At 54.4% G+C, this 11,591-nt stretch overlaps 1 protein-coding gene across 1 annotated transcript; it reads right to left on the bottom strand.

Moving 5' to 3' along the window:
- Positions 1-2,198: 2,198 nt before the first annotated feature.
- On the bottom strand, positions 2,199-3,641 carry LOC129199983 (chondroitin sulfate synthase 3-like). The gene has a single exon (XM_054811234.1). The coding sequence runs from the start codon at positions 3,312-3,314 to the stop codon at positions 2,301-2,303; it is 1,014 nt and encodes a 337-aa protein (XP_054667209.1). The 5' UTR covers positions 3,315-3,641; the 3' UTR covers positions 2,199-2,300.
- Between the last annotated feature and the right edge of the window lie 7,950 nt (positions 3,642-11,591).

Below are 11,591 nucleotides of genomic sequence, written 5' to 3'. Positions count from 1 at the left end.
GAGATGTTGTTAGTAGGCAGAATGAGGGTACTCACTTGAAAATCTCTTGAGAGAGAGAAAGAAGAACTCCGTGGAAGTGTCTCGCCGTCTTGTCCCATGGAGGGGAGAAGGATGTGACAAAGTGAGAGCTTGAAAGAGGAAAGCAGAAAGTAAGGAAGAAATGCGGTCCCCTAGGAAGGGATAAAACCCAAGTATGTCTAGTGTGGGGTGAAATGTAGAGCTTTGGGGCAGGGCCGTGAAGCTGAGGGCTTTTGACCAAATGGTGTTAGAGTTGGAAACAGGGGGAGGCTTTGCGTGACTGTGCGTGTCTTGCTGCCAGCAGAGGAGATCCATTTGGGGCTCTCGTAAGTAGGTGAAGAAAGGATAAGGTGGAAGGACTATTCAGTGCTAATAACGTCAAAAGGCAGTCAGTTTCAAACATCATGGTAATGGAGATGGGATGTTCTGAGTGAAATTAAAGCTCCACTGGTTAAGCCCTGATCTGTGTTTGGCAGGAGTAGCTACTGTGCTCTTTTTCTTTAGAAGAGGCAGTTTATTAAGGGTTTACACCTGACATAAAGGAAACTTGAATGAAGGGTTTAGTCGATTGTGGTTTTAATAACAAAAAGTCTTCCCTGAGTCTCTTTAACAAATTGGGCATTTCTTTACAGCCCTCCAGGTTTAGTTTATTTTGGGGGGCGGGGTGTTAATTTTTTTTATTTTTTATTATTTTTACAGCAGAGGTGCTGGGCACCCAAATCAGCACAAGATGAATAGAGCTGTACAAAAAAGCAATGATCCGTGAATGAAAGGGAAGTGTGGGAGTCACTTTAAATGTGTGCAGGTATGGTTTATAGTGATTTGCCACTGCTGCTGTTTTCCTCTTTGTTGTTCTGTTTTTTCCAGCTTAATGGATTAGTGTTGTCACTCAGGCGTTCTTGGTCTGTAAATTCTTGGGACTGTAAGTCCCCAGCCTTTCACTATTAGCAGCAACAAGAAGAAGTCACGTCAGAGTCTGTGCGGTAGGCTGATGATGTTGTTCATCTTCTTCACTTCCAGAATGCACACGCGTCTCTTGTCTACTTGTCGAGTGCTGGATTGAAACACCCGGTTGTAGCACCCGGTTGCTTGCCCAGTTAGGTCAGACAGAGCTGAGGGTGTCCGTTCTAATAGGTCTGCCTCCACTTAGGAACCAAATCTTTTCTTCTGTAAAAATTTCATGGTGTGGGTCCAGTTTAAAAGGGCAGCAGGGGGAAAAAAGAAGTCTGAACTTGCAGACTGAGCCTGACTCAGGCTCCTTCCAAACTATTTCCAGTGCTGCAATGTCTACAGACTTTTCCTTCAAACCCCTCACCTAGTTCTTTTCAGAAACTCTGATTTCAAATTTACTTGACATCAAAAGTTTCTGGATAGGTTTAACTCAGAACCTTGGAACTAGTTAAAGACAGGTTCATTGCAACTCTGCAATGAGCCCAAAGTGACAACTTCTACATCTGCAACCCAATATATATACACAGATACACGCGTAAGTGCGCGAGTATTTCACAGATGAATGACAGCTGACAAACAAGCAGCCCATTAAACCACTCAAACAAAAGCAAGTGACAAACAGGGAAGCATACAGTTACTCCAGTTAACTTTTCACAGTGTTTTCAATACTGCAAGCAACCACGCTCACAACCTAGGCTTACAAGTTCAGTTTCTTCTTTCTTTCCTAAGAGCAGGACACTGCACGAGTAACAGCAGCAGCAACAAGCGCAGACCAAAAGCAAGCGGGTTGCAGAACATCTTTTTTTAATGGTGCTGTAAAACTCGTGAAATAGGGCCAGTGCTTTTCAGAGACACACGCTGCAAAGAACAGCAGCTTTACAAGCAGCCTTCGGCGGCGGCGTTTGCTCAGCCCAAGTGTCAGCGAGCCAACGCAGAACTTTTGTTACTGCTCAAAACATCACTTCCGAGCAGTACCGAGTCGAAGCCTTCGGGCTGAGCCGCAACCGCGGCGGGGGCTGCCCGGCCGGAGCAGGACGCAGTCGGCAGAGCTCTTCGCCGCTCCCGCCCGCCGCCTGCCCACGGGCGGCGGGACGAGGCGGGACTGCCACCCTTGGGCTGCGCAGCCGAGCGCGGCGGGACGCGGCGCCGGCACCACCCCGCCGCTCCGCTGCCCGCCCACGGCCCCTCTCCGCCGGGCCGGGCCGACCCTCTCCGCCGGCCCACGGCAGAGCCTCGCCCGGAGAGCCGCGCCGCAGCAAGCGCGGGGGCCGCAGCACCGAGATCCCACGCCAGGACCGCTCACCGCGCCCGCCGCGGTCCAACCCCCCGCCTCAGCCCTCCAACGCGCCCCGGCACCGCGGCCTCCCCAAGGACGGCCCGGCCCGGCCCGGCCCGGCCCCGCGGGGGCACCTCGAGGTTCCCACCGGCACCTCAGCGCCGGGACAGCACCCCACGGCCCGCACACGGTGGCTGGAAGCAAACTCCGCCGGGGCGGTGGGTGGGCCGAGGTACCCCTTGCGCTCCGCCACCGGGCGGGAACCGACTCTCCCCACCCCCCGCGGGACCCCGCCGGGCCGCCAGGCCATCGCTCCGCTCCCTCCCTCCCGGCGGCGGGGCGCGCCCCGGTCACCTTTAATGTAGACGTCGTCGTCCGCCCGCATGAACCATTCGTACTTGTCCAGGTAGCGGTCGTGCATGTACTTGATCATCATGAAAGACTTCTTCTGCGGCGGGTAGGAGTCGTCCACGCCGGGCAGGGCGACGACGGGCAGCCGGGGCAGCCCGGGGGGCGCGGCGGAGCCCTGGCTGGAGAAGAACTCCACGCGGCCCGGCACCGAGGGCGCCCACGTCCGCTGCGCCGCCACCGCCCGGCTGCCCAGGTACTTCTGGGCCGTCATCACCCCCACGTAGAGGAAGTTGCGGGGCTTGGCGTAGCCCGGGGCGCCCCCCCAGTCCCCGCTCCCGTTGTGGCTGCCGCCGGGCCGGCCGCTCCGCTTCTCGCCGCCTTCCTCCTCCTCCTCCGGCTCCCCTTCCCCGCCGGCGGCGGGGCTGGACACCATGCCCTCCGCCGGCGGCGGCGGCAGCTCCCAGGGGCTGCTCCTGAAACTCGTGCCGCCCAGCACCGCCGCTGCCTCCGGCGGCGCCTGCTGCCCGCCCGGCACCGCCGCGCCCCCGGCCGCCCCCGGCCCCGCCGAGCGGCCGTAGTAGGAGCAGAGGCTGGAGCCGCGCCTCTTCTTTTCGCTCAGCTCGGCCACTTTCGGGGCGATGAGCCAGGAGGCGGCGGTGAAACCCAGCACCAGCCCCAGCACCACGCTCAGCCAGGGTCTCCGGGACCGGGCTGCCATGGCGCGGGCGGGGCGGCTCCCGGAGCGCCGCTGCCGCCGCCGGCTTCCCCCCGCCGCCTCCCGCTGGAGGCGACCCCCGTCCCGCTGCGGCCCCGGGTGCGGCGACTCCCGCCGCGGCTCCCTGCCCCGCCGCGCCGGCCCGGGCGGCTGCGCTGCTCCCGAGTCAAACTTCTCCGGGCGTGAGGGCGGCGGCGAGGACGGCAGAGCACTAGCGGCGGCCCCTCCGCTCCGCTGGCACCTTGTCACCGCGGCGGCTGGTCCCTCCCCGCCCCACCCACCAGCTCAGCCTCCTCCACACGGCGGCCGCGGCCCCCGCTCCGCGCTCCGCCATTCAGCCAGCTTCCTCCGCGGCTGCCGAGCGCCTCACCCCGGAGGGCGCCGCCGGCCGTGCCCGAGCCGCTCCGGGGAAGTGGCCGCCGCCGCCGCCGCCGCTGCCGCTCCGGAAGGAAACGATTTTTTTAGGTGCCGCTCGCAGCTCCCCCGCGCCGCGGCCCCGCCACCCTCCGGCGCCCCCTTCCAGTCCCGGGACCAGGGCCGCCCGCCCGGCCGCGCCTCTTGGCCCCGGGTGCGCCCCGGTGCGCCCCGCTCCCGCCTCCGCGTCGGGAGAGGCCGGCGGCTCATCTGCGGCCGCAGCTTCACATCACCCGAGGGCGGCCACGGGACGGCGGGTGGGACCGTCCTGCCCCGGTTTCTCATCCCAAGGGTGGTCATGGAAAGACAGCTGAGGGCTGCAGTTTCAGGAGGAGGGAAGCCGTCTCCTCTGCCCCTGCTCCCCGGCCTCTTCACTTCAAACGCTTCATAACTTTCCAGCCAAGAACTGTAGCCCTCCCTGACCATGTCTGTTCCTGTGGTGTGGATTCCCACAGCCTGCGTATGTTGTTATCACCAGCTCCAAGGTGCTGGAGCAGAGCCTCTTCATCCTCCAGCCTCGGGGTGACTGCACCGTCCACAGCCCAGGATGACTGACACCTGGAATTAAACGTTCAGGCCACTGTGCCTGCAGAGATAGCTTTAATTCTGAAGTTTAAGGTCTCCCTTGTCTCCTCCATATTTATATGCATCCCTAATTTCATTGTGCAAGATGCTCATCTCCAGCAAGAGTCATAAATTGTTCATCACATCCATTTGTCATTTCACTGAAATACACCAAAGCTACTGAAGATGCAGTAGCAAATGTTTAATCATTTGTCAGCAAAACCACCCATTTTTGTAGCTAAGTCTATGGGATTTTCTGTCACTTCACACGACTTTATCAGTTGTCAGGCACATATGTCAAGGCAAGAGGAGGAGTATGGAAGCTGGTACGGTGTGATGCTAGCAGAAGTAATGGAATAGTTGTGAGAGAAAAAATTTCAAACCTTTTTCCAAAAAGACAGAAATTACTTTGCCCACCTAACGAAGAAAAAGGCCTCCTACTCTGCATAGTCTTTAGCTATGAAAGATCACTCACTGAAGTAAATTTCAGTTTTTCCTTGTGCCTTCACCACATGCAGTGAGCAGGCTGTGGGCTCTTTGTGTTTCTGAGATGTGCAAGCATCATGCTCAGGAAACATACCCTCTGGCTTCCCCAGGGCTGAGCATCCTTTCCAAAGCAGCCCATCATTAATTTCCTCTGTACATCACACAAGCTGCAGGATTTATAATGCCGAGCAGCAAGGCACTGAGTACCAGTTATTCACTCCGCTGTCACCACTAAAAACAACAGCCCGATCAATGTGTCCGGGCACATAAATGTTCTGGGAGCAACAGGGTGGCAGATTCTGGGTCTGCCTTCACGGAGCTACTAACAGGCAACAAGTGAAGGGGGAAGGCTCTCCTTCAGAAGGCTTCACCATGGCATGAGGGATTACCAGGATTAGGATTGTCTCAGATTTCCATATGAGTCTTCCATTTAAAAAATGCTGTCCCACAGTCCTTCCCCTCCACTCCCACAAACAGTTGGGGGGTGCTGGGTCCCAGCAAGTCCTGCACAGTATGACTTCCAGCAGTAAGGGCTCCTTTACACCTACACAACCTCACCATCACAGTGTCCTAAAATTTCAGACAACTTGCTGCTAAGGGGTCGCACAGGTGCAATGTCTGACGCTGCGCCACTTCCATCGCTTATGCATACACTGAAGTGACTCCGGTCAGTATCAGCTGTGCCAGCTCCTTAGGTCTGACAGTGCTTATTTTTGTCACAAAAATAGCAGGTGGGCCCATGAGAGGTGACCATAAACCTTTTACACACCTCAAAGATGAAAATGGACCTTAAGGCATTATGTGTTATCAAGACAGTTTATAAGGGAATAGAGTATAAGGATATTTGGAGCAGAAATAGTACACGTGTGTACCTGCATTTATATTTTTTAGTTCAATGCTATACCAGTATTTCAATGCACGGCGGGGAAATGTGTTCTGGGTTTTTACGGACAGACCAAAACACAGGCTGGGCTGCTTCTATAGGAACAACAGTGGCATCTAGTGGTTAATAATAAGTCCCAGACCTGTGTTCAGTAAAGGAGCGACACTCAGAATGCCTTTCCAATTAAAAGAAGTATTTGATATAATCACTTGTTAAGCTGGGCTTAGTCACTTCATGTCTACATGGCTTGTTATGTGTTCGAACGCATTTGATAAGACTATTACTCCAATGTCACACTGAATGTGTTTGGAGGGAATGGGAGAGGCGAGGGCCTGGCAATTTCTTAAAAAACTTGAAAAGTAATCTTGTAGCAAAAATTGGATTGGAAATTAGAAATCCTGCCTTCTGTCCACTGTACCATGTGTTTCTAATTATAATCTCAGGGGAGTCTCTTAACATTTTTAGTTTTTCTCTTGTGAAAAAGGTGGAAAACACAATCTCCCATTTCACCATAGTAGTTTTACAGCCTCTAATCAAATTTTACACACATGTCCTTTGATGAAGAAACAGCAGAAACATAGGGCTATGATTGTCATTAGCAATACTTTTAAGTGAAAACAATGGGGCTTTAGCTCCAGAAGAAGTGGGCAATCTTTCTTACACAATGATGCCAGCAGAAGCCAGAGTTCAAACGGGTGGGTATCCACTTCTCACTCTCACTTTACTTTTTTCAGAGTCATTCTGGCCATACTGAACCCAGTCACTTTGTCTTCACCGGGCACAAAGCCCTGAACTGAAGGAGTGGTCAACACGTCTGCAGTCTCGGAGAGGAACAGAGCTGGGTCTTACTACTTTTTCTTCTCAGGTGGAAGTCCAAAGCCATCAGTGATAGGTTGCTAGGAATTCCTACTAGGTTTCAAATTCAACACTAGACAGAAAATAAAGGGTGATAAAACTTGAGTGCTTTATTGGATGTTTTCACTCAACTAGCTTGCTGAAATGCCTGAATATGATGCTGACACTTGAGCTGCACTTTACAGGTTGTACCTATTGTGTAAAGGGCATCTAAACCAAGATAGACATAACACTGTTTGCAATCTCTTCACAGCAGCCATAGGTGAAAAGCATTGACTAAAGCTAGCTCCACTAGCTAGTGAGGCTCAGGGTAAGTTGTGAAACTGTATCTTTGGGCACAGTCTCTTATCCTGCTAGTCCCATGTCTTGCGTCAGTCGTCTCCAGAAGGAACACTTTAACAGCAGAGGTTGATCATCTGACACAGACATCGCCCTGGAGCAGATTAGAGCTGAGCAGGGAAGAAAAACCAAGTTAATTCCACCATCACAAAGGATCTCACTGAACTGATTTCTGTTCCAGTTTTATTTCACTCAGAAACAGATATCCTAAATAAACAAATAGGTCAGTTAGAACAGCAGCATTTATTTTCTGCATTAGTAACCAGTTGCTACAACGTGCAATAAGTCAGCTGTAAAACAAAAGGAGAGGTGCCTGAGGACTGGAGGAAAGCCAACGTCACTCCGGCCTTCAAAAAGGGCAAGAAGGAAGACCTGGGAAACTACAGGCCAGTCAGCCTCACCTCCATCCCCGGGAAGGTGATGGAACAGCCCATTCTGGGGATCATCTCTAAGCATGTGGAGGAAAAGGTGGTTACCAGGGGTGGTCAGCATGGATTCACCAAGGGGAAATCATGCCTGACCAATCTGATAGCCTTCTATGATGGCATGACTGGCTGGGTGGATGAGGAGACAGCAGTAGATGTTGTCTACCTCGACTTCAGCAAGGCTTTTGACACCATCTCTCATAACATCCTCATAGGTAAGCTTAGGAAGTGTGGGTTGGATGAGTGGACGGTGAGGTGGGTAGAGAAGTGGCTGAATGGCAGAGCCCAGAGGGTTGTGCGAAGCAGCACAGAGTCTAGTTGGAGGCCTGTAGCTGGTGGTGTGCCGCAGGGGTCAGTACTGGGTCTGGTCTCGTTCAACATATTCATCAATGACCTGGACGAGGGGACAGAGTGCACCCTCAGCAAGTTTGCTGACGATACCAAGCTGGGAGGAGCGGCCGATCCACCAGAAGGCTGCGCAGCCATTCAGCGAGACCTGGAGAGGCTGGAGAGCTGGGCGGAGAGGAACCAAATGAAATTCATCAAGGGCAAGTGTAGGCACCCGCTCCTAGGGAAGAACAACCCCAAGCACCAGTACAGGTTAGGGGCTGACCTGCTGGGAAGCAGCTCTGAAGAGAAGGACCCAGGAGTCCTGGTGGAAAACAGGTTCTCCATGAGCCAGCAATGTGCCCTTGTGGCCAAGAAGGCCAGTGGTATCCTGGGGTGTATTAAGAAGAGCGTGGCCAGCAGGTCGAGGGAGTTTATCCTCCCCGTCTGCTCTGCCCTGCCCTGGTGAGGCCAGATCTGGAGTTCTGTGTCCAGTTCTGGGCTCCCCAGTTCCAGAAAGACAGGGAAGTACTGGAGAGAGTCCAGAGGAGGGCTGCAGAGATGATGAAGGGACTGGAGCGTCTCTCCTGTGAGGAATGGCTGAGAGAGCTGGGTGTGTTTAGCCTGGAGAAGAGAAGACCGAGAGGGGATCGTACGAATGCTTATAAATACCTAATGGGTGGATGTCAAGACCATGGGCCAGACTCTTTTCAGTGGTGCCCAGCAACAGGACAAGGGGCAATGGGCACAAACTGGGACACAGGAAGTTGCATCTCAATATGAGAAAAAGCCTTTTCTCTGTGAGGGTGACAGAGCACTGGACCAGGCTGCCCAGAGAGGTTGTGGTGTCTCCTTCTCTGGACATACTCAAAACCCGCCTGGACGAGATCCTGTGCAACTTGCTCCAGGTGATCCTGCTCTAGCAGGGGGGTTGGACCAGATGACCTCCAGAGGTCCCTTCCAACCCCCACCATTCTGTGATGCTGTGATTTTGCGACTCTGTGATTCTGTGATTCTGTGTAATGGGCTTTAACTTCTGGTCAGCCGGGGACTGATCAGGAAGTTGGACTAGAAGACAGTTGTAGGTCCCTGCCAACTGTGACTATTCTATCCTATCCCATCCCATCCTGTCCCGTCCCAGCCCGTCCTGTCCCGTTCTGTCCTGTCCTGTCTTGTCCTGTGCTAAACAAATATTTGTGAAAGCTGCTGAATGAAATGAAACCAGGAAGTCAAAATCCTCTGGAAGCTGTGGCATCTTTGGAAACCTTTGCTGTGTTTCCCACTGGCAATGCTTTCTCTTGCAGGACTTCAGTGCGCAACGCTTTGCGATCTTGTGACAGTTGTGCTCTGGGTTGTGGCCACTCAGGTCTTGAAGACCTCCAGGCTCAGGGATCCCACAACCTCTCGGGGCAACCCACTCCAGTGCTTCACGATCCTCACAGGGATTTTGGTTTTCCTTCCTTATCTGCAGCCCAAACCTCTCTAGTTTCAGGAGATGCCACTGTCTCTCACCCTCCCACCAGGCAGCGCTGGGAAGAGCCTGTTGTCCCCGTCCCCTTGATGCCTTCCTCACAGGCACCAGGCCATGCTGTGAGGTGCCCCGATGACTTCTCTGCTCCATGCTGAACCAGCCCTGGCCCCACAGACCCTTCTTGCCTCCCCTGAGCCCCTCTGGCCTGACAAGCTGTCTCCAGGACCCCAAAAAGGACGGAGTGCCCAGATGAGGCCTGATGGATGCTGAGGCAGAGGGGATCATCACCCCTGTGCCCTCTGGCTAGTAGAGAAGGCAGGAGAAAACCCCCAAGAGCCAGCCAAGTGCTTCCTGGGAAGAATCAGGGGAAAAGAGGTGTCAGCGGTGGGTTCTCTTCTAATGCAAAAAATAAGAAGAACACCCCCCCACGCTAGTGTCAGCTTCATTGAAAGGGAAGCCCTTTTCCTTACGTTGGATCTGTCAGCTAGTGTGTAGGCATAAAGCAGCACGCTGAGCGCTCTTCAGTGTGAAGAAGCTTTCCTATATAACTCTGAAAAGAGAAGAGATGAATCACTGAGTGTACTGAAGGTGACGACGTAACTCTTCTCCCTGTCCCAGGCTTAAAAGAGTGAAGCTAAATAAGAGAGAATGGCGACTCTTAAATCTTCAGCAGAATCCATCATTTCCTGCCTGACATTGCAAGAGACAGGTAAGGAATGCCCTGCCTCCCCTCTGCTCAGGCAATCACACCTTGGGGAAAAAACGGAGTGTGAGAAGAGTCACACTCTTTGAGGTCAGTCCCTTTACATCCAAACAGGGAGGCCGACCTCTTGAGAGTGCTCTTCTCCAGCAAAGAAACTGTGCAGTCTGGTGTTGTTTGGGGAATGCTCCTCTCAAGGTAGTCCCAGGGAACTTGATGTGTGCTCAGTTGGCCTAAGGAAAAATACTGATGAGCTACACTTAGTGATTTAAGTATCAGTCGTTTTAGCATGGTAGTCACCTTTCTTACCCTGGCAGCAGCTAAAGGCTGCAATTGGGAGGGCATGGTTTATTGGATGCGGTCTTAGTTTGCACCAGCTGCTGAACAGCTGAAATCTGTGGAAAATATTGTTAAGAGAAGAAAGTTGTTAGCTGACAAATATAAGCTCTGGCCTGGAAATTCACAGTAGCGATTACTTGAATGGAAGAAGCCAGAAATAAGGATTAGTGACATAGACAGAGCAAGGGCAAAGTAATCCTGACTCCTTGCTTGCTTATTTACTATTACTGGTGAAATAAAGACAAATATAGCTAACACTAGACTTGAAGCACTGACTTTCCTGTAACAGTATCTTTTGGTGCCCATATCAAGTGGCGTTTACTGTCTATGTTGCAGGAGCCACGTGCTTCCTGGGAGGAATCGGGGGAGCCCAGAGGGCTGGCCAGCAGCGCTGGGGTGTGGGGAGAGCCTGTGGGACTTTGTCCTGCAGCCTCCCAGGGAGGCACGAGGTGTTACCAAGTGAACCCTCTTGCCGCATGTGCCTGGAGACATCTGCCATGGCCAGCGCGACCTGAGGGGGCCACTGGGGCCCTGGGAAGACACTGTGCCGAGCAGAAGACAAGAGATGGGGGGATGGAGTGGGCGGTGGCGTTGCGGTAACCCCAGACGCCTGTGCTGGGGCTGCAGCGCTGCCGGGGTGAGCGCCTTGGGAAAGGATGGATGCTGTGGCATCCCCGAGCCATAGACTGTGACGTCACCAAACAATGATGTCACCGATTCCCCAAGCGATGGGTTCTCTCGTCACCGACGGATAGCCTGAGATGTCCCCCAACGACAGACTGTGATGTCACCTAGCGATGGATTGTGACCAGGCATCCCCTGCTGCTTATATTTGGGCGCCGGGCCACACCCAGCCGGTTCGTGCCCGCACTCCGGCTGAGCAGTTGGCGAGGTTTGGAGTGTTGAGCGAGGCCTTTGGTGCTGGTGTTGTGCTCGGGGAGTTGTTCTGTGCAGCTCTTGGTGCCCAACCCCAGAGCCGTCGGAGGACTCCCCCTGGCCCTGCCAGGTTCAGGCAGCCGGGGCACCCAGGAGGCGCGCTCGCAGCAGCACAGGTGAGCTGGGAGGGGGCACCTCACCCTGGGGGGCTGCCAGGGTTTCCTCCTTGAGGGACCTGGGCATGTCTTCCACCAGCCAACGGGCCAGCCAACGCTCGTGGCCTCTCCTCCTTTTCTAGCGTGACGCCCGCTGCTGCAGCGCCACTGAGAGGGAGCGGCTCGTCATCGCCAGCTCCCCCCAGCCCACCGCAGAACATGGAGGCCATGGCCACGGAGCTGGAGGACCGCTGTCCCATCTGCCTGGGCAGCTGGGAGGAGCCCAGCTTCGTGATGCCATGCCTCCACCGCTTCTGCTACCCCTGCATCCTGCGGTGGGCTGAGACCAAGCCCGAGTGCCCCCTCTGCAAGAGGGGAATCCGCTCCATCTTGCACTCGGTGCGGGCGGACGATGACTACGTGGAGCACGTCGTCACACCACCCGT

The sequence above is a fragment of the Grus americana genome, chromosome Z (genome assembly GCF_028858705.1).
Source record: "Grus americana isolate bGruAme1 chromosome Z, bGruAme1.mat, whole genome shotgun sequence".
NCBI classification, from domain to species: Eukaryota; Metazoa; Chordata; class Aves; order Gruiformes; family Gruidae; genus Grus; species Grus americana.
The sequence above is the reverse complement of the archived record's forward strand: the minus strand, read 5'-3'. Positions and strand labels throughout refer to the sequence as shown.

Coding starts and splice junctions, on each gene's coding strand:
- LOC129199983 (XM_054811234.1), bottom strand. CDS start 3,314: ATGGCAGCCCGGTCCCGGAGACCCTGGCTGAGCGTGGTGCTGGGGCTG.